The sequence below is a fragment of the Sphaerodactylus townsendi genome, linkage group LG06 (genome assembly GCF_021028975.2).
Source record: "Sphaerodactylus townsendi isolate TG3544 linkage group LG06, MPM_Stown_v2.3, whole genome shotgun sequence".
In the NCBI taxonomy this organism is placed as follows: Eukaryota; Metazoa; Chordata; class Lepidosauria; order Squamata; family Sphaerodactylidae; genus Sphaerodactylus; species Sphaerodactylus townsendi.
The window spans coordinates 25,308,975-25,331,366 of NC_059430.1; the positions used below are offsets into that span (position 1 = coordinate 25,308,975).

The following is a 22,392-nucleotide window of genomic DNA, read 5'->3' on the forward strand; positions in this document are numbered from 1 at the left end:
TATTTCCTATGCCCTTTTTATTCCTTGGTGAAAAGAGAATGAATGTAATGGGCAAATAGAAATGGACAATCCAATTAATCAGAATCTGGCCGGTAAATACACAGCAGCTGCCTTTTTTGCTGCGTTCCTGACCTGTGGAGTTGCAACAGAAAATAGCTTTGTTTTAAAGATAGGAGAATACAAATTTTGTTTCATTCATTTACTCCATGTGGTGTCATGTATGGTGGTGACACTGTGTAAGAAGCTGGGGTGGAGTAGTGTCTCAGGACATATTCAAACCAGAGGATCCTCCATGATGTAGAAGTTGATCAGGTAATGTAACCTGATTTTCTAAGCATGGTATTGTATAGGTCTCATACTAGGGTGTTGTGGGTTTTCTGTGTTGTATGCCCATGTTTCAGTAGTACTGGAACACGGCCATACAACCCACAACACCCGAATGATTGTGGCCGTGAAAGCCTTCGACAATACGTAGGTCTAATACTGTTCTACATATACATGCTCTACAAACCCTTCTGAAATATAGACATAAAAGCAGTAGCTTAGAATGAGAGATGGATTTTCATTAACAGCCGGAGTCCCTGTTGAGGAATCCCCATAGAGGGATCTCTCCCCCACTCCCATGGACTCTCCCCTTGTGCCTCCCCATCTGTTTGATCCACCAAGTTTGATAGTTAGCATCTCTGTTGGCAAATTCCTAGCCCACCTTGTTCAGTGTATCCTATTTGGGTGACTTTGAAACTTTTTGGGAGCAAGAGATATCGACCTGGTAACACCAGCTACCAGTTTCTGAAATTATTACTGAAGCTGCTGGTACTGGTGCTTTCTGAAGGTGATTGATTCGGTAACAAAATGCCTTCTGTTCCCTTTTGTGACCTCTGAATAAGTTGCTGTTCCATCCTTGGTTTTGCTCATAATGCCAAGGTTGATGCACTGAATGTAGCCTTTACTTCTCTTCTCCCTCAGCATTGTAATTGACGCATCTGTTGTTTCTTGTAGGTAGACTGGGTGCAGTGTGACGGTGGCTGCGACGAGTGGTTTCACCAAGTCTGTGTTGGTGTCTCACCAGAAATGGCAGAGAGTGAAGATTATATCTGTATAAACTGTGCAAAGAAACAGATGCAGGGCCCGGGTAGTCCGACACATGCGCCGCCGCCTCACTTCCTGCTGAGCTTCAAGCGACCCATGGAAGACCTCAAGGAGACGAGTTAGCAGCTGCTCAGTCTCACTGGGACTGGAGGGAAATGGAACACTAAGAAGATGGTGTGATGTGAACGTAGCCACTTGGAACGCTCCACTTCCATAGACGTTCAGCCCTATGGTGGAGCTAGCCCCACGCAGCTGGCTTCCTTTTGTATGAAGTGGGATGTTACGGGCACAGGGGCATTGACCGAGCTATGCAGATGCCACCCCATTGGAAGCCCCAGCCGGGTTTTTTTTCCTCCCGTGTTTCTTGGAAGGCTGAGCGTAGGCCCTGCCTGCCGGCTGAGCAGATGTGAGGCATATGGATGATGCTTTCCTGACTCAGCAGCTCAGTGCAAAAGGCGGGCATTGTTGAGAGCTCAGAACCCCACCACGCCGCCTAGTGGCGATGAAGGCACTTCCCGGGCCTCCTAATGAAATCGAGGCAGCCACGGTCACTTTGCGTGGATAAAAAAACCTTCTTTTAGCATCAGGCAGGAGGGGTTGGGAGTGGGTGGAGAATGACATTAATTCTTGGGGGGTGGGGTGGGGTTGTTAGAAGGCAAAGGAGCTTTAGGTCTTGGAAACAAGGATTGGGGCTTTTTTGTGTGTGTGTACCCTAATTCCAGTGGGGTCCCTTTTCTTCCTGAAGGGAAAGCTCCTTAACTCAAGACGTCGCTATGGTACATCCCTTTGGTGAAGCACTCCTTCCTGCTCTGGTGGCCATTTTCCTCTGTCTTAGGCATTTACCAACACCCTGTTCACTACAATGCGTGAAGCGAGGTGCAGTTGGTAAAGGTTGGGGTGTCGTGAGCGAACGCATCTAGAGACTGGGGCAGAGGGCAACAGCCCCCATTCCTTACAATTCCATACTGGTGTGTTTCTGTGAAAGAACTCCAGCTCCCCAGTATTCCCAACATCGCCCGGCTGTGTAGCCTCACAGTTCCACAAGCAGACCACAGGTACAGTTTGCCAGCCCTGCTTCTTCACCTCTTAGGCTTCAGTGGATGGAGGCCTGCAGTCGGCTACCAGTCCGGTTTGACCTCACACCCCCTTGCTTTGCTGGGAGACAGGCAGCTTGGGGCTGTGCGTCCCGGGTGACAACTGTTTTAGTAAACCCGTTTTTTTAAAAAAGGACTGGTTTTTACTTTTTTCTATGTCTCGGACTACTGACTTGTCTACAAAAAAAAGAAAAAGATTATTTTTCTTTGGTTTTTATACTTAACCATGGTTACCAGCAGCACACAAAGAGAGAGAGAGAGAGAGAGGCTCACAAAACTAAAACCTGCCTACAGGCTTAGGTTTTTTTTTTAACTTCATTGCTTCCTTGTAGTACAAGGAAATTTAGCAGTTACTCCCCACATCCTTGCTCCACCTGCTGCCTGTGTTTTAAATAGGTAAAAGAAAACATTTCATGTGCTACCTTCATGTCAGGGGTTGTTCTCTTAGCGGGGCTCCTTGGTCGTTGCTGTCTCCAGTTTATGCTGGCTTTTCTGTAAGTGGGTGTCTGAAACAGGCCATTGTGGTGTCTTCCCCTGCTCCCCATTATCTATTGTGTTTCCATAATTCTGCAGTTCTAGGAGTGTTGTAACTATAGTGTCCGGTCTTCTTAGATGCAGGGGTTGGGATTTTCTAAAAGATAAAAAAAAAGTAGTGTTCTTCCTTGACTGTTTTTGTGTCCCTTCTGTTGCATCCAGTACTTGGAGACTTCATCGATAAGCATCTCTGGCCTGGGGCACGGGTGGTTCTTCCTGTTTACATCTCTATGCACATAATCAGAGCGTGTGTTGATCAGTAACATCAGTGATGGGGAGAAGGCTGCCTGCAACTGGGGGTGGGGGGGTGGGTTCAAAGTGTTCTGGGGACCACCAGCGATCCCTTGTGTGCTTCCTCCTTGACCCTGAGAACACAGTGGCAGCAGATGTAAATGCTGACTGGTTTTCTTCTAAGTTTTCACTATAGGCTGAATAGGCTGCCCACTTTTGTTTAAACTTGAAACTCTTATTTGATTGAAAACCAGCTTGTTTCACAGGTTTAATGGGCAAAGTTTGAGATATATAAAAAGAATTCACCGAGCACTTGGTTCTCTCCGCCCTGCCCCCCGGCACATGTGCATTTGCACATTCACACACACACCTCTCTTTTTGGATTGCAGCCACAACAAATGCAGCAATTGAGCTGCAATTCAGAACACCTAGCCATAAGGTAAGAGAATTTGAATTGCAGAGAACAAACAAAAACAGAATAATACCCACATTTCTAAGCGTAAATGGCTTTTGGTTGACAATCAAAGCCTTTCTATCAAAACTTAATACCGGCTAGGAAGCAGTGGCTAGTCATTGCTAGCAGGAGGAAAGATGTAAAAAGAATTGTAGCAGGAGGAAGATGTAAAAAGAAACTGGGCTTGTGGACTGGAGGGGAGGGATGTTTACTTTGCCCCCTTCCAGTCTCTCCAAATACTGTATTCTTGCCTAGCATAATAGAGATTGGAACACCATCTCCCGCCCACCCCCCAGTTTCATTATTAGTTGGTGGAATGTGTGTAGTTCGCACACACTTTCCCTTCTGCCTCATTGTCTCCTTCTTAGTGCGTCTACCCTACTTTTTGGGCTCAGATAGTCACTTAATTTTGAAAACTGGGCTCTACTCTGGTTTGCTGCATGTTTAACTTTTTGCTGTTGCTGTGGACTCCCGCCACTTCCCTTTGCCGACATACTTTCTGGTTGCTATCCACTCGTTAGCTGGCTCCAACATATTCAGCCTATTCAGTCATCGTTGCTTTCATACCATTTCTCTGGGGTTGGTGCATGGGTATGAAATACGATTGAGAAGTCCTCAATGAAGTAGTATTCAGCCATGAACTCAGTTGAGTTTACCTAGGCTGGGCACAATCTGTTATTCTAGACCCACCCCTCTTCCAGATAATAGAGAGTAGCTCCAGCATATTTTATACATGGTGGTAAAGATTCCTGAGAGTCTAGTATGCAGCTGCAGTGCAATATTCTTTGATCCCTGCTGAAACTGGTCCAGTGTTTTTACATGCTAATCTTGACTTTAATCCAGCTGCAACAGTAGAGATTTCTGGAAATGATGCACTGGACCCCCATTCCCCAGGGTCCACAAATGCTCCTGCCAGTGGTATCTCATTCACTCTGGCACACTTGCAGCTCTTGCCTTAGTCCAAAGGTAGGAGTAGGTTGAAAGGGCCTTTCTGTGCGCCTCCAAAGTTCATTGCAGATGCAGGTACAAGTGCTGCTTACTTCCCATGGGGAGAATCTTACCTTGTCAGTCATGCAAGTTTTTAGAGACATTTTGCAGCAGGGGAGCTTTGGTGTTCCAAGTCAGAGGTGCTCTCCTCCTGCATACCCACTTTAGACCCAGGTTGTTCATTTTAAAATGCATTCAAAGTTCAGTCTTACATCAGTCTTAATCCAGAAGTGGCCCCAGCAACTCATATTTTGATAGCCTAATTGAGGCTAGCCCAATCATAGGACATGCACCCCGGTTCCGTCAGTGAATAGGTGGTAGATGGTGCTGAGAGCCCAGAATTCCTTAAGGCAAGAGTTTGTCTTTTGTTAGTTTAGGAGTAGGATAGATGTTCCTTGAAATTATATATACAAATGATTCAGAGTTCTACCTCATTGCAACGTATGTGGCTTCTTGGTTTGGAGAGGGTGGCTCTTGCTCAGTTCCAGTACAGTGGTCCCTTAAAAAACAAAAGTCTTCTACATGTTGAAAAAGCACTGAAGGTGGTGGTATGCAGTAACTGAAGTTTGTCAAATGGGTGTCCTGCTGATCCTTCCCTTGGCCTCCAGTCACTTCTTATCAGGCATTAAACATGCTCAAGCGCTGCACATTTTTCTGCCCAATTTCTGTCCAATACATTGATATATCCCTGTGGGGCAGGAAAAAATGGAGCACCTTAACCAAGAGGGCTTGTGGGCTTTGGAATTTTGCCCATGGCATCTGATGGGTGATCCTTGATGGTAGGTAAGAAATCTTTATCCCCCAACTAATGACGTTGAATTGAACCTGGTTTTTATGGTATTGGCTGCATGTCGTAAATGAGCGTTGGTTTTCTAGATATAGTAACGCTCATCGGGCATGCACAGATGTGCGGCATATTTGAATGTAGGAAGGAGAGGACAGTGAATACTGATTAAAATAAAAGGATAAGATCAAAGGAAGGGGAAGGGGATTGAAGGCAGGATTTGAGATGAAGAAAAAATTGGCCACTCCGGGTCTTAAGGCAGAGAAAGTCACCTTAGTTACTAATATGGTATATGTAGAGAAGACTAGTGACACATGCCCTTATAGTGAATTAGACCACTGATCTATCAAAGCCAGTATTTGCTCTGTCCTCCATTGGCTTTCTAGGGTCTTAGGCAGGGATCTTTCATACCACCTACTACTTGACTCTTGAACTACACTTTGTTCCACAGAAAGATACTATGGTCAGTTGAAGTGCAGCGATTGAGAAAATTGTATGTATAATCACTAACAAATATGAGAGTTATAATTCATTTTTATGTGCTGCTTTTGTCTAAACCATTATTTTTTGCATTATTGAACATGGTACTTTGATACAAGAGCGTTTATAGTTCATTGGATGACTTTCAAACGGATTGGGGGGGAGCAGGGCTTAGGTAGGCAACTGGACCCAGGCGGAGCATGCTACAGCAAAGAAGGTCCGGCATGCTTTGTTCTGTGGCGGAGGAATATACAACCCTATTATCTTTCTGTGGAACAGAGTATAGAGATGTTAGGAACTGAGCCTGGGATCTTTTGCATGCCAAGCAAATGCCCTGCCACTGAGCGATGGCCCCGCCCCAAAGCTGATGAAACGTAATGATGCATAGTGCATAGTATTAAAAAGTGACTAAGAGCACAAAAGCAAGTAGAATGTGAGCGGAGTTGCCAAAGGTAACTGGCAGAATACCTCTTTTTAGGAGAACTGGTTTGCTCCATAAGATATAGAATATGTGTTCTTTTTAGACTTTTAATAGCTTTGATATAAAAACATGCAGGGAGGCTTTGCTTGTATAACTGCTACACATAAAGTGTAAATCCTCAGTTCCCTCGAAGGGACTGTCAAGCTCAATAAAACGCAGAGTTATGAAGCTAAAGCCGTAACAATGATTTTGGGTGGATTTAGAGAGGATGAGTCTTTCTCTGGCTGGGGACTTCAACTAAATGGAACTTCCAGAGGCATTTCCTGCTCAATGCCAGGTGATGGTGACAAAGGTCTGCCATCCCTTTGCAGGGAAATGAATGTGGTTGGAAGTGCCGTAAATGGTAATAGACGGGCACAAGATTTATTTTAAAGGAATTTTGCAAAGTTATTTTGGGTTTGGCAGGAGGTAACAGTGAAATAACTTGGTTCGGTCTTCTGTGCTGCTGCTGCCGCTGCTGCGAAGAACAGTCAGACTTCTCAAACATATCAGAAATTTCCAGTAGGGCTTGGTGAGTATGAATACTGACAAATGGAGGACTTCAAAGCCCTGGCATAGAACATCATGTCCAGTTTGAACACTGAAATGGGCACAGTGCTATTTCTCCAAGTGGTGGTTCCGTTTCAAGGTAAGATTCTGAGTTGCTGGTCTTGGAGTGGGCCGGAGGGGGGGGGAGGAGAGACCTAATGGGCAGTGGGCGCTAATCTGGACAACCAGGTTTGACTCCATATGAAGCCTGCTGGGGGACCTGGGGGACTCTCCCAGCCTCACCTACCTCACAAGGTGTCTACTGTGAAGGTCGAGGGAAAGTGATTGTAAGCCACTTTGAGACTCCTCATGGTAGAGAAATGCGGTATAAAAATCTTTTTTCTAGTAACCATCAAATGCTGCTTTGGAGATGCTCTTGCTATTAACCAGCAGGCCCACTGCAGCAATCTTGCAGTTATTCCACTGTTTTCCGACGAGTCTCAAATAATTTCCGAAGTGGTGTTGTTTCTGTGTGTGTGTTTTTATCTTAAAAAGCAGTTCCTCAGCATCTTTAGTTCTGCTATTCACCTGATATGCTGCATCCTCTGGGAGAAGAAAAGTGTTAACTGCAAAGGGCAACACAACCAAGCCAGAGGCAGTGGGTTATGCCTCCCTGCCTTCTGAGTGCACACGGTTTCCTGCTGACTTCTGGTCAGCAGCCTTGCTAAGGAGTGATATAAGGAGGCTAATGGTGGGTGGGAGGTGAAATACATTGCTGGGCCCAGCCTGCTGTCAAGTGGCAAAATGGCTGTTCTCCCAGGGACTAGTTTAGCTCCAGGAGTTGGAGTGGGTGTCTCTGGTGAGGGGCCCAGTGTGAGTGTCGGGAGAATGGGCAAATGAGAAAAAAGGAAAGACGCCAGTCTACAGGACCCAGCCAGCCATCTTTCTAATTCCTGACTCCTCTCTTTTAAATTGAGACATTGCATTTTTCTTACAACTGATTTTTTTTATTGCCATCTGTTAGGTAAGGCCAGAAATTGAAGTAAAACATTTTGCATTTCATTTTATTGCAAACAATACAGAAACCAAACTGTCAACTAACTCATAAAAATAACCCAGTTGAGTCTATGACTACCCCTTTCATCAAAACATTGACATATGTTCCTTTTCTTCTGCCAAGTAACTTCAGCGTTCTAGTAGGTAAAAAGTCTTTCTAACAATGAGATGACAATTCTTTGTGGCTTTATTGCCACAAAGAGTTATACTTCCTTGGAGACTCGTGGCTTGGTCCCACCCTCTTCTGTTATGGCTTAATTCTGATGGATACATCAGACTTAACCAAGCTTTCATTTTAGTGAAAACTATACATCTGAATGATTCTAAGCATTTATTTTGTGCTCCGAACGTGAGCGGATAGGGACTTGAGTTTCTTTGAGCAGTTGTGTCTCTAGAGTTCACTGCTCTACAGTTCAAACAGCGCACGTCTTTAAATGTGTGCAAACAGAAGTTAATTTGAGTTGTGGTGGTTTTTCCGGGCTGTGTGGCCGTGGCCTGGTGGATCTTGTTCCTAACGTTTCACCTGCATCTGTGGCTGGCATCTTCAGAGGTGTATCACAGACAGAAGTTCGCACATAAAACTGCCTTATGCTCAGTCAGACTACTGGACTATGCCAGCCTGTGTTCTCTGCTCTGACTGACAGCAGCTTTCCAAAGTCTCAGGTACAAATCTTTTATATAAATCTCTGGTCTTCCCCCCCCCCCCCCCGCCCCGCCACCCTTTTTAAAGCAGGACATGTTAAGGACTGAAACTGGGACCTTTTGCATGTAAAAACAGATGCTTTACCACGAAGTCATGCCCCCCCCCCCCTTTGGACTCACATTCTATTCTTGGCCTGATGTTCCTGTTGTGGACAAATGATGTTTCATAAATTTGCCTATCCAAAGGGTAAACTTTGTTTACGGGGTGGTTTGCCATTGTCTTCCCCAGTTGTCGACCTCCAGCATGCTGGGTGCTCATTTTACTGACCTCAGAAGGATGGAAAGGCGAGTCAACCTTGAGCTGGCTACCTGAAACAAACTTCAGGTTGTGAGCAGGTTGTGGACCCAGGTTGTGAGCAGAGCTTTGACTGCAATACTGCAGATTACCACTCTGTGTCACGGGGCTCTGTTGCAGTTTCATTACCTGTTTTTAAAATTTCACAGTTGATAGATCTGAACCATTGTGTATCATCGTACCTTCTGACTGAGTGCTCTATGCTTTATAACAACCAAGGTCTGTCTCTGCTGCTCTGGTCGTCCTTTTAACTCTGAAGTCTTCTGTCCTTCCCCCCCGGCCCCAAATCCCAGTGTGTACATGATCTAGTTTTCTCACCAGCATCTTGATAAGGATGTCAGCATATAAAGGAAGTGATAGGGATTGCGCTAGTATAATTCATCTAGTGTCAATGAGTAAACCAATGTCAATGAGTAAACAACTTCGCTGCTTCATGCAAGCTCCTCAGTGTCGTGATCCTCACTGCTAACTAAAAGGATGTTTGTGTTTCACTCTTTAGGACCCTCTCTAACTTTTAGGAGAAAAATGTTCTGCAGAAAGGACCTATGGCAGAGTTCTCTGCTGTTTCTTCTGCCAACACAAGTGCATCATGTAGCCACCAATACTGGTTTGAAGGGAGGGAACCTCTATTATATGGGGCTTGCCAACCAGCCTGCTGCTAAAATCTCCAGATCCTCAGTCTCTCCAAAAGGTGCTCATTTACTTCACTATGGGGTACTCAGGCAAGTGTGATTTCTAGATGGTTGTCTGTCCCAGTCAACATAGGTGACCACACTCACCACTTCAGGATCACAGTGTGGCCTTTTTGGGGCCTGTTTTTCATCCATTTGATCTGAATTGGTGTGTGTGATGAAATAATGGGGGAAAAAACTGATCAGGCAACCTGAACACTCAATGCATTCACACAAGCTTGTAAAAAAAAAAAGTTGAAGTACAAATTCATGCAGCTTTAGTCTCAGTAGATAGACTAGTTTGAAATAAATAATCGCCTTCATAAATATGTGACTCTGCAGATCTAGTGGTAAGAGAAGGTAATTGAATTTATACTCTACCTTACTACTTTGGTAATTCAAAGTGGTTTGCAGTTTTAATATTAAAACAATGAGGTGCAAGACAAAAAGACAAAGCAATGACGGGGCGAGGCTCCTAGTAGGGTTGCCAGCCCTGGGTTGGCAAATACCTGGAGATTTTGGGGGGTGGAGCATGAGGATGGTGGGGTTTGGGTAGGGGAGAGATTTCAGTGGTACAATGTCATAGAATCCATTTGCTAAAGTGACCATTTTCCATAGGTGAACTAATCTGTCATCTGGAGATGAGCTGTAGTAGTGGGAGATCTCCAGTCACCACCTGGAGATTGGGAACCCCAGTTGTGTGTAGTTAAGTCTGCAGAAAAGATGAGGTTGGCATGCTATGCTGGGAAAATGTGGAGGCCTGTCTTTGTGTAATGTAGAGCAGGCCTCACTACGGCTGTCTTTAAAATTGGACTATGGGAGGAGGAAGCAAGAACGTTGGAATTGAAGAGCCACTGGATGGTAAAACAGCACAACTTCCTGTTTCCCCGTCTGGCTAGCTTGATGCCTCTGACTACCTCTAGGATGCCTATGAATGCCAAAGTCCCTCCCTGTTGTTGCCTCCAGCAAGTTACACTGCTTCTGGGCATGGAGGTTTTCTTGTTGTAATGCCTCATCTATCAATTTTTCTAATCCGTTCTGTTAAGTTCAATGGACACGTTGCAGTGAATTTTTATGTTAACTCCTAATTTGTGTGAAGTAATACTTTTGCCCTGGATTATGCAAACCACTTTCTGATATCGAGACATGAAGCCCTCCCATTCCTGGTGGTGGAGACACCTTGCAGACAGAAGGCATCGGTTTCCCCTTGATATTCTACGGTCATCACCGTTATAAAGGAGCCTGCTTTTAAATATATAGAGGGATGGTTGAAAGGGATTGCATAGGAAACTATTGCAGTGAGGCACGATAATGTTATCGTGGCGTAGGAGGTTAAGAGCTCATGGATCTAATCTAGAGGAACCCGGTTTGATTCTCCGCTCTGCTGCCTGAGGTGTGGAGGCTTATCTGGGGAATTCAGATTAGCCTGTGCACTCCCACACACGCCAGCTGGGTGATCTTGGGCTAGTCACAGCTTCTCAGAGCTCTCTCAGCCCCTCTCAGAGCTCTCTCAGCTACCTCTCAGGGTGTTTGTTGTGAGGGGGGAAGGGCAAGGAGATTGTAAGCCCCTTTGAGTCTCCTGCAGGAGAGAAAGGGGGGATATAAATCCAAACTCCTCTTCTTCTTTCTTTCTCAGCTGAAGTTAAAGGTACCTTAAAACTTAGGCGGCTTCTCTGGATTAGAGCTCTTTTCATTCAATGCATGAAGCAAAGTCACAGTGAACTGATACTTAACGAATTTTAATTTGATTTGATATATTGTGCTCTATCCATGTTGTTCACCGCCCTGAGCCCTTAGGGGGAGGGCGGTCTATAAACCGAATATATATATATATATAAACCGAATATATACATACGTACGTAAGTAAGTAAGTAAGTAAGGGCCCTGAGCCCTTAGGGGGAGGGCGGTCTATAAACCGAATATATAAATATAAATAAATGAATAAATAAATAAATGATGCATGCACGTAGAAGAGGGATGGGGGTATATACAGTGTGCTTAAAGGACTCCGGGAAATAGCCGGTGATGCTTTTAGGCACAACACAAAAATATCCACGATGACTCTCTGGCAGTGGGTGAATGGAGCGCTGGTAGCCAGGAGGAAGCTGAACTCCAGCTATTTCCAGGCAGGAGCTGTGGCTGGGAAAAGGCAAAGGGACGGGGAGAGCCCAAGAGAGCCGTCTGAGTTCACACCTGATCTAGAGCGGCCATCCCACCCTCTCTCCAAGAATCGCTCCAGCAAACAGCTGAAAGGGAAGGGCAAAGGCGGGAGGAGCCCTCCAACGTACATATGAGTGAAAGCAAACACGAGGAAAGCCGGAAGAGCTGCACAGAGGAGCAGAAAAGGTGGGAGCGGGGCAGAAGTTGAAGAAAAAGAAGAGGAGCTAAAAGCATGATGGCGGAGTGTGGAGAGGGGTAACTGAGGCAGCGGGTGCCGTCAGTGGCCACCTTCATGCGCCTGGGCCATTGTGGTGTCTTCTCCGGCTCCCCATGATCTGCAGGCGTGATGTTGCTGTCCTCTGTCCTGCCCATTCTGCTTTGATGCAGGGGTCGGGATTTTCTAAAAGGTTTGCAGAGATGCCGCATTTCCCCCTTCGCAGTTTGCCCGCCCCTTGCAGCCGGCGCTTGAAGACGTCCTCAGCGAGCAGCTCCGTCGGGGGGTGGGGGGTGGGGGAGATCTGACCACCTCTGGCAGTGGCAACTAGGGGGAAAGTGGGCTGCACGTGTCTGCCGGGGTCTCAAGGGGCTCGGGAGATCCCCAGCGGCGTCCAAAGAATGTCTTTCTCGGCTCCTTTCTCATCCTTCACAACTCCCCATTAGGAGATCCCTCTGGGAACTCTGCCATACAGTTTCCTTGAAAGAAGGGGGAGCTGCACCAAAAGTTTGAAGGCCACTTTGCTTGCCCTGGAACTGGGGACAGAAAAAGACAGCCGACACGAATGACACAAAGTGGTGGGGGAGGGGGAGGAGGGGGAAGGACCAGAGATCTTTCCTTCAGTCTGGAGTATGGGAGCAGCCTTGTGTAGTTTGTTGCTGAGCCCTTGGGGGGCGGGAGGGGGGGGGGTGGAGGCAGGAATGTGGGTTGGGCGAAATCTAGAATTACACCAGGGCTGAATATGTCGCTCCCCCTCATTTCACACTTTAAATAGCCAGTACCTTTCACTATAGCTTTTGCGTTTCCCTAGTTCAGCCAGAACCCTGACAGCTCGATTCTGAAGGTAACAGCTCGGTTTTGTATTTTTTTCCCTTGTAAGCACCAGGCGACAACTGTGTGTGTTTGAACTCAGGGTGTTGTTCTTTGCTTTGGGTGAAAGAGATTTATGCATCTCTTTCATGGTTTAGGATTTAATGTGAAAAGAGCCCTCCGCCCCTGTTCTTTTTCTGGTTGTGCAGTGGTCGTGTCAGCTTCCAAAGCGTTTGAGCAGCAGTGCGCCTGCTGTCAAGTTGGGAATGTCGGTCTCTTGCTCAAAAGGAGGCCGGGTGCTTGTGTGCAAGGGAATGAATGAATGAATCAAAGGACAGGCAAAGACTCCGGCGAGTCCGCACCTCAGTACTGTCAGATGCTCATGGCAGGAATGACATCACGGCATTCCCCTGATGATACCCTTCTTGGGAGAGAGAAGATTTGGCTATTCAGGGAAATGGCAGGAAGCAAGCTGGGTTGTCCTTGTTGCATAGCATGTAGCAACTGCAGGTTGAATCACTCTGCGCCATTAAAAAGGTAAAAATAGTCTCCTGTGCAAGCACTGGGTCATTACTGACCCATGGGGTGACACCACATTGCTACGTTCGCTAGGCAGACTATGTTTATGGGGTTGTCTCCGGTTCCTCAGTTGCTTATGCTTTACTCCTGAGCAAACCGGGTACTCATTTTACCAACCATGGAAGGCTGAGTCAACCTAGAGACAGCTGCCTAAAACTGATTTCCCTCGGAATTGAACTCAGGTCGTGAAAAGAACATTGTTGCTGCACCATTAAAGGCACCTGCAAAGATAGGAGGCGGCAAGAGAGGCAAAGAGCATCATGCTTGCCAGCACAGGCAACATGCTTTAATTCTGGAGAGCATCTAATAAGGCCTTTCTCATAATTAAAAAAAAAAGTTCTGCCATAATATTGATATCCCCAGGTGGCAGAGCGGGGAATCAAACCTGGTTCCTCCAGATTAGAATGCACCGGCTCTTAACCACTATGCCACTGCTGCTCCAAGGAAGGTGGAAGACCAAGAAAGAAGACAGCAATTTCATAGCTTGGGGAGAGGGAATCCAGTAGATGGAACCACACTGAAAAAGTCCCATCCTGAGTGCCTTCCAGCCTTAACTCTGCCCATACAGGTTCCAGCAACAGGTAGTCGATCACAAAACTCAGGTAGGTTCCTATATGGGGAGATGGCCTTTCGGGTTATTTGGCCCCAAACTATTTAGGGTTTTGAAGATAAAAGCCAGATCTTAAAATGAGCAGGCAAACAAACTGGGAGCCAGTACTGCTGGCAGATACCTGGTCTAATATGCACATCCCAGATAAGCCCTGTTAACATTGGAGACCCTGGATTTGTAACCAATTGAAGCTTGTGTACTGTCTTCAAGGGCAGCACCTTTTGTAGTATGCTTTAGAGCAGTCTGGTTGTTATCACAGTATGTGTGACAATGACTAGGTGCCTGGCTGTTCTGGTACAAGTCTTGATTGCTGCAGAGCTCAGGAAGTCAGAAAAAGGGAGACAGAACAAGGAAGCTCCCATCCCTCCATTAATCTGTCTGCCCAGGTCATTTGTTTCTTGCTTCGTCCTCGCTGAACTGTGGAAGCGGGGGCTACTGCCAGACATACTAGGCACAGGGCCAATGGCCAAAGTAAAGCATTTCTGTTACCTACACTTAGTTGCCAGGCAGAGCTTCTAGGCAGTATATTTCCCAGAATGCTCCAGGGTTCATTGTCTCAGACAGGTCAGAGCACCTGAAGGGAAGAAGATTTATATACCGCACATTTAACCTACCTTTACTGAGTCTCACAGTGGCTTACAATGGCTTTCCCTTCCTTTCCCACAGCTGACACCTTGTGAGGTAGGTGGTGCTGAGAGAGTTCTGAGAGAACTGTGACTGGCTGGAGGAGTGGGGAAACAAACCTGGTTTACCAAAGTAGTGGCAGCCACTCATGTGGAGGAATCAAACCTGATTCTCCAAATTAAAGTCTGTTGTCCTTAACCACTGGATCTCGCCGGCTTTCAGAGAGGGAGAGTCAGAGAAAACAGGAACTAGATTTCAGCTGGAAAACTAGCCCATTTGGCCTACCTGCCAAAGGAGCTGATGAACGGGCATCATTAAAACCTGACTGGGAGACAGAATCATTGGCTGTGTGCCAAAGGACCTTACTGGCAGAGCTTAGAGCAGTGGTTCTCAACCTTCCTAATTCCGCGACCCTTCCTCATGTTGTGGTGATCCCCAACCCTAACATTTATCCATTTTACAGATGGAGAACACTGATGCAGAGAGTCTTAGGCGACCCCTGTGAAAAGGTCATTCGACCCCCACAGGGGTCGTGACCCACAGGTTGAGAACCGCTGACTTAGAGGGGGCTCATGAGAGGCAGATTCCTAACTCTAGATTGGGTTGGAGGGGATTTCACCAAAGCAGGTGGAAGTCTCGAAAGGTGAGTCTTCCTTCACTTTGTCCCAGTGCTGTGACCAGTGGGGCCCATTTTCTGTCAAGGGAGCAACAGAGAGACTCGGGTATATTTGCTCTATTTAAGGTAACTGGCTTATAATGTCACTTAGCTAGACATGTTTCATTTGATTTCCTTAGGTCTGTATCTCCTAACTGTGATAACTATTTCCATGTATGTGCTCTGGTTTAACCTTTAGTAAGAAAGTTCCTTTCCTGTTTAAGAAAGCAGACTGGGTCTCAAATCCTACCCACTTGCTGAAGAGCACTCTTACACTCTAAGGACACACACACACACGGGCAGCTAAAGTAATTGGAGGCTCTGCCCTTTGCGCTTGCTCAGATGCAGCCTTATGGGACTTCCCCAAGGCACTGGTTACTCAACTAGCTGTGTGTTTTATATCTTGGAGTGGAGGCAAGAAATTACATTTCTACATGCAGGCAAGCACACAACATGCATGTGAGAATACAGAGATCCAGGGCAGGATTGTGAGATGATGCTCCATGTTCTTTACACTGAGTCTGATATGGGTCTAGTTACTGGAAATGCCGCCTCTTGGTAGATTCTGGTAGCTGGGTCTTGTATAACTGCAGGAATGAGCTTTGTTAAATAATGAGATTTTGAAAAAAACTTTGTCAAGAGTTCAGGCCAAAAAGTTACTTTGGCTGCAGTCCTGCAACAAATTAGAGGCTGTTAAATCTTATTGACTTCAGTTGGGAGTGAAGGAGCCCTAGGTGTTTGAGTCCGGACATGGATGGCCCAGAGTAGCCTGCTCTCATCAGACCAGGTTAGTCTTGATCGGTATTTTGATGGAGACCACCAAGGAAACCCAGGGTAGCTATGCGGAGGCAAGCAATGGCAAACCACCTCCGAATGTCTCTTGCCTTGGAAACCCTATGGCCATGGTGGTGAACCTGTGGCACTCCAGATGTTCATGGACTACAATTCCCATCAGCCCCTGCCAGCATGGCCAATTGGCAGTGGCTGATGGGAATTGTAGTCCATGAACATCTGGAGTGCCATAGGTTCGCCACCACTATGAGGTTGCCATAAGTTGACTGAGACGTGATGGCCCTTTCCACCACCACCACCACCACCACCAGGTGTATGCAGCATTGCTATTCAAGACTGCCGGACTAGGTGTATTCATGAAAGAGCAACTCTCTCAGCAAAGGAACTGGATTAATTGAAGTTCCTATTGCACATAGTTCAGGGGGAAAAAACTTAATTCTTGAATCCTCAGGCTAAACTTTGTGAGCTGGAATAACCCGATCACATTTTCATAACAACAAATTGATATTTGTGCAGTGTTTGGTTTTATTGTATGGTAAGCTGCCCTCAGGGTCTCAATCAGCCATGTGCAGCTGCAGGAATAGTAAAATAAATAAACCTCGGATTATTGGACTGAGTTTAATACTGCAGCAGTTCATGATGCTCGGGCACCTCATCCTTCCCGACCTTTCTCATCAGATGCATTTAAAGTGGAATCTGGCTACACTACAGCACTTGCATTTTTTAAAAAAGAGGAACGTCATGGTTCCAGTGCAATAAATGGGGTTGGAAAATGTTTCATTTTGTATCTTTTGCAAACTTGGGTGCCCCATATCGATGACAGCCTGGAAACAGACACAAGAGGGCAGACTATTTCTTCAGTGGTAGGGAGTGTATTTTATTAACTTCCATCTGGAGCAGCATCTTTACCAACGCTTGCAGGAATGTTAAGATAAGAGTGATCACTGTCTTTGGAAAGCTTTGCAGTTCATGGCAGGCAACCTCTGTGTGACACTGATATACGGCACAGCGCTAGACGCACCACCGACCCGCTGCCGCCTGCCCATGCATTTCACAAATGTGTTTCCCTCCCTGTGAAACACACATTCTGTTTTTGGCAAGTGTTTGCATCCTTTTGTGAATGCCTGTGAAACTGTTTACAAGGGAGGAGGGCTTGGAGAGGAAACAGCTGGCCATTGCCAAGGCAATTGAGTTGATTCTCTTTCACCGGGTCCAGGGATGCTTAGTGGACTGGTTGGAGCAGAATGTGAATGAAGATGTGCATTTGGAATGAATGTTCACATATTCTGTCCAACTGACCTTACGTAAAAGCTGAAGAGTGAGCAAGAACTGCTAACGGAGCCTAGCAAAGCAGGGAGCAGCAGCCTTTTTGTCTGGACAGCAGTGATGGGACTTCTCACACAGCCCAGCCCCTGAAACGTAAGGAAATGTATATGATCCAGCACAAAAGAGCGGAAGGCAGGGTTCATTGCAAGCAGTCAACCTGAAGCAAACTTTTGCACTGAAATTTGTGACAGTGCTATATGGACTCTTCTCACAGGAAACACTTTATATATAGATGGTATTTCTGCATCTTTAACCATCCATCCATCGCTGGGGTATCCAACTCTTTTGAGCCTGTTGGAATTCTGACAAGCATGGTGTGTGCATCAACAAAATGGCTCCCACAAAATGGGTGCTGCAAGAGGCAGAGCCAGCCACAAAAGGATTGCCACGTCTTAACTTCCTTAACACATTGAAGATTCTTGTGCTGTGGTGGCAGCTGCTGCCAAAGCAACATTTTAAAAAGATCTTCACAGCCAATCAAATTTCCAATAACCAATCAGAAGTGTTGCTAGGCAAAATCCCTACTGGCCCTGCCCATTCACTTGGTGGGTGCCAGAAAAGATGTCAGCGTTGCCTGTGGGCAAAGGTGTAGCTACCAGGGGCCCAGGGGGTGTGCGCCTGGGGGGAGGGCGCAAAAATTCAGATTTGTTTGTGTTTGTATTTTTTAGTGTTTTTTTCAGTTTTTGGCCTGCAGGGAGCACAGTTTTTAGGCTAGCAGCACCAACATTTCAGGGAGTTTTTGGGAGACTCTCCTGATGATACCATCCAGGTTTGGTGAGGTGTGGTTCAGGGGGTCCAAAGTTATGGACTCCCAAAGAAGGTGCCCCCATCCCCCATTGTTTCCAATGGGAGCTAATAGGGGCTATACCTTTGGGGGTCCCCAACTTTGAACCCCTGAACCAAACTTCACCAAACCTAGGTAATATCATCAGGAGAGTCTCCTAAAGATACCCTGAAACTTTGGTGCTGCTAGCTTAACAATTGCACCCCTGACAGCAGGCATCCCCCAAATTTCCCCAGATTCTCCTTTTAAATCCACACCCTTCGACATGGATTTAAAGGGAGAATCTGAGGCCCCCAGTTTAAACTCTGAAAGTGATGCTGTTTCAGGGTGGGGAAGAATCCACCCCCAAACAGTATCACTTTCAATGTTGTTTTAACTGGGGACCCCAGATTCTCCCTTTAAGGTGGATTTAAAAGGAGAATCTGGACTCCCTAGTATAAACACCATTGAAAGTGATGCTGTTTGGGGGTGGATTCCAGCATCACAGCGGCTGCCCATGGGGGGGGGGGTGCACAAAACTCAGATTTTGCACTGGGTTCCATTTTCCTCAGCTTCGCCTCTGCCTGTGGGTATCGCATTGGTGACTCCTGTCCCATTGTGGGGGTTCAAGAACCCCCAGCCCAAAGAAAGGTTCTCTAGTATATGGACAGGAATATTTAAAGGCATAGGTATGCATCAGTTGCATGAAAACTTGCCCTTCCTCTGCTATCAGGCTTACTGCATGACATATAGTGGTAAAGGTGACTTTGAGAAATTTAGTAAGCAGAGTTAAGGGGATAATCATTATTTTATGTGGTGGTAGAATGTGCAGTCAAGCCACAGCTGACTTGTGGTGACCTTGTAGGGTTTTCAAGGTAATAGACAAACTGACCGAGGTGATTTGCCATTGCCTGCCTCTGCGTACCAACCATGGATTTCTTGGTGGCCTGCCATACAAGCACTAATTAGGCCAACCAGGCTTAGCTTCCAATTGTTACCCAAAATGCTGAAGTCTGCGTCTTTTAGAGTGGAGAATTAGCAAAGGGCAGACCTTACTTAACAAGAGACTGGATAAGCTTAAGATCTTTGTTGCCAACTTTTACAGAGATGGATTTCTACAAGAAATCCACAGCAGAACTTTGTAAAAGTTTAACAAGTTTTGTTTTAAAAAGTAAAATAATAAAAATACAAGCATACAAATGGTCAAAGCACCCAGAGAAATCACACAGTCCTAGGATATAGAAAGTGTTGAGTGGACAAGTCTGGAATAGATTGGGATTTTGTGAACAGTGTGTCCAGAAAAGCAGAGTGCAGTGCTTGCACTGGGATCTAAGGAAGTGGGGTAGAAAGCAGATGGCACATAGCGCAACTGGACTAAAGGGTACCTCAGAAGTACTGGGCACTGAGTGTCAGGTGGACAGCTATTTTTTAAGGGAAGATTGGTTCCTCCAGCCATGCTAAGGGACCTTAGTCTTCCTGGACAAAGGAGGGTTCTTGTCCTCCTAGGGGAAGAGAAGAGAGGGCCATTAACTTAAGTATTTGGATAGTTAAACTAATGGCTTAGAATTGGCTTAATCTTCTCAATTGGGGAGTGTCCAATGGTGGGAAGAAGTTGATTCAATCACAGCTTCTAGACAAAGGTAATGAAGGTGTTCTTGAGAAGTTAGTAGAAATTAGAAAAATAAGATTAGTATTGCTGACAGGAACTCCTTGATGGAATCAGGTTAGCATTTTCTTTGTTTCAGGGAAGCAAGAAGACCAGGGCTGGAGACAGGAACTAGTTTTTTTTTTTATGTTGGAGTACTGTCTCTTCCTAATCTCTTTAGGAAGGGAGAGGCAAGTTGCATTTGCAAGGCTGATGTGGGTGAGGCCAAATCCAGGCAGATTTTTCTATCCTCATGGGTGGCTCTGAGCCAATGCAGAGAATGGGCACCTCATCCTGACACTACACTGCTAGGCAACCCTGCAAGGTTGGCGGATGGGTAGGAGCACATACTTTAAAAGCAGATCCTCCTATCCCTACCCACCGTGGTTTGCATAGTAACACAACATCTGATGAGATCAGACTAGCCTGGGCCATCCAGGTCAGAGGGTTTATTTTTATAGTGGCTCAGAAATCCAGTCTGACTGCTTGTTCCTTTGCTTGCATGTTCCTTTCCATAATGTGATTGTATGCCAGAGAACTTTGGAATGCACTTTGCCAATTTATAGACACTTTGTCACTAGGCTGCAATGTGGTTGTGCCAGTATATTGTTTACATGTGGTTTGTTATGCTCCCTAATTTGGCTCCATATATGATACCAGAATTGCAGTCAGATGTGCAGAGCTTCCAGGCGAATAACCACAGGACACTTTTCTGGATTAAAATTGGGCCGCAGTCCTTTATTAATGCTGAAGCTGGGCGAGCAAGAGGGGCGCATCGTAGCAGCCGGTCAGCACCCATGGCTGACCCCAGCAACAACCCCAATCCCTATTGGGGAGGAAGAAAGGTACCGGGCCACCGGGCACTTGCCCTATTTTGGCCCCCTAACTGCTGGGGTGTTGGGCTCAATTGCAGAGGCTTCCGTGGCATGCATCATGAGCCTGCCCCGCCCCAAGCCTCTTATAGAAGCCTCAGCTGCAGGGAGGTGCACCATGTAAGCTCAGCCTCCCCACAAGGATGCACTCCTCTGCCCAAACCGCCAGAGCTGCGACTTGTAATTGCGAAGAAAACCCTGTCCCCAAACAGGGAGGGTGGGTGGATTATTTTGCTAAGGCGTTAAAATAGGCCGAAGCCACCGCGTGCTGCCTAATACCCTGTTTCCCTGAATATAAGACATCCCCTGAAAATAAGACGTAGTAGAGGTTTTGCTGAAGTGTGAAATATAAGGCATCCCCTGAAAGTAAGATGTAGCAACGTTTTTGTTTGGAAGCATGCCCAACGAACACAACACAGAAAAATAAGACATCCCCTGAAAATAAGACATGGCGCATCTTTGGGAGCAAAAATTAATATAAGACACTGTCTTATGTTCGGGGAAACATGGTATATAGGGAGCTTGCACCACCCCCCTTTTGCCCACGTGTGGTCACATGACATTGCCTGGTGGTAAGGTTTGGCCGTTCAGCCGCCCAGGGCCACACATGCTCCCTATTACGGAGCTCACTAATGCCCTGCCCCCTGTCGCGATTACAGGCCTTGTTGATTCAAGTCCCATGATTTAACCACAACCTGGATTTCCTTTCCTTCCTCCTATGCCTGCTCAGTAACTTCAGCTATCAGCTTACATCACAATACTTTCCAAAAGCAAACAAGGGTCGCCGCATGTACGCAGCATTGTTTTTACAATTGAGATGAATTATAAAAATTAAATGTGAACTAAATAAAACAAGTACTGGGTGGCTTGCAAAACATGGCAGGTTGATGCCTCGGAGGGATCCTCAGTGAGGAGCCAGAACATTTTGAAACGGACCTTTTGAAACAAGAATGAAACCGATTGCGTTCTTCCTAATCCAAAGTAAATATTTCCCATCCCAGCAAAGTCTGTGGGTACAACTTGTGCACAAGGCAAGTCAACAACTCCTGCTGGGGTAAGCAGGCACCTAGGGTGTGAACTTTTTGAGCATGTTTCTGTGTTTGTGCCTTGCTTCTAGCCCAGCGTGAATTTGCCTCCAGTGTTGTAAACATAGGAGTGAACAGAAGGAGGGATGGGGTACTCATCTTTCCTTTTCCTTTTTTTGAAGGTGGAATGGATTACAAAGTCCCGGGGGCAGTGATCAACGGTGAAATACCTGCACAGCCCCCTGGGGAAAAGAAGAAGAAAGAGGCAGCCGATCAAACATTAGAACGAGACCACTGGAACAACAAGCTGGAATATGTGCTTTCCGTAGCCGGGGAAATCATTGGCTTGGGGAATGTCTGGCGCTTCCCTTATCTCTGTTACAAGAACGGCGGTGGTAAGTGAAGCCATCACACCAGCCACTCTGTTTAAACACAGCAGTGGCGAGGTTCTGTGTAGGCACTTCAGCATGCAGGTCTGCTGCCAAATAGGGTTGCCAACTTCTAGGTCAGAAGTGTCCAACTCTGGCGCTTCAGATGTTCATGGACTACAATTCCCATCATCCCCTGCTGGCGTGGCCAATTGGCCAAATCAGCAGGGGCCGATGGGAATTGTCAACCATGAACATCTGAAGCGCCAGAGTTGGACACCACGGCTCTAGGTGGAGCCTGAAGATGGAGTTGCCAGGTCTGTGTTGGGAAATACCTGGAGATTTTGGGGGTGGAGCCTAAGAAGGGCAGGGTTTGGTGAGGGGAGGGACTTCCGTGGGATATGGCACCACAGAGTTCACCTTCCAACGCAGCCGTTTTCTGCAGGGGAATTTTTCTCCATCACGTGGAGATCAGCTGTAATAGAGGGAGATCTCCAGCCATCTCTTGGAACTTGGCAGCCATATCTAGAGATCTCTTGGATTTAGATCTGCTCAGCTGGATCAGACCAAAGTCCATCTAGTCCAGCTCTCTGCTACTTCGCAATGTAACATCAATTCTGCTG

At 46.4% G+C, this 22,392-nt stretch overlaps 3 protein-coding genes across 8 annotated transcripts in view; 2 read left to right on the forward strand and 1 right to left on the reverse strand.

The window, feature by feature from the left end:
- KDM5A (lysine demethylase 5A) overlaps window positions 1-2,849 on the forward strand; it is a 55,518-nt gene extending 52,669 nt beyond the window's left edge. For all 4 annotated transcript variants that reach the window (XM_048500336.1, XM_048500337.1, XM_048500338.1 and 1 more), the window contains one exon: window positions 1,000-2,849. In XM_048500336.1, the coding sequence (XP_048356293.1) occupies window positions 1,000-1,212 (213 nt within the window). In that variant the 3' untranslated portion in view covers window positions 1,213-2,849. The remainder of the gene's footprint in view (window positions 1-999) is intronic.
- The window catches only part of B4GALNT3 (beta-1,4-N-acetyl-galactosaminyltransferase 3), a 403,403-nt gene that overhangs the window by 192,559 nt on the left and 188,452 nt on the right, over window positions 1-22,392 (reverse strand). The window lies entirely within an intron of this gene.
- The window catches only part of LOC125434730 (sodium- and chloride-dependent GABA transporter 2-like), a 193,534-nt gene continuing 182,448 nt past the window's right edge, over window positions 11,307-22,392 (forward strand). For 2 of the 3 annotated variants that reach the window (XM_048500342.1, XM_048500344.1), the window contains exons 1-2: window positions 11,307-11,672; window positions 21,584-21,796. In XM_048500342.1, coding sequence (XP_048356299.1) covers window positions 21,589-21,796 — 208 coding nt within the window. In that variant the 5' untranslated portion in view covers window positions 11,307-11,672; window positions 21,584-21,588. Of the gene's footprint in view, window positions 11,673-12,478; window positions 12,545-21,583; window positions 21,797-22,392 lie in introns of those variants that run through there. The other variant, XM_048500343.1, reaches the window with a different exon arrangement.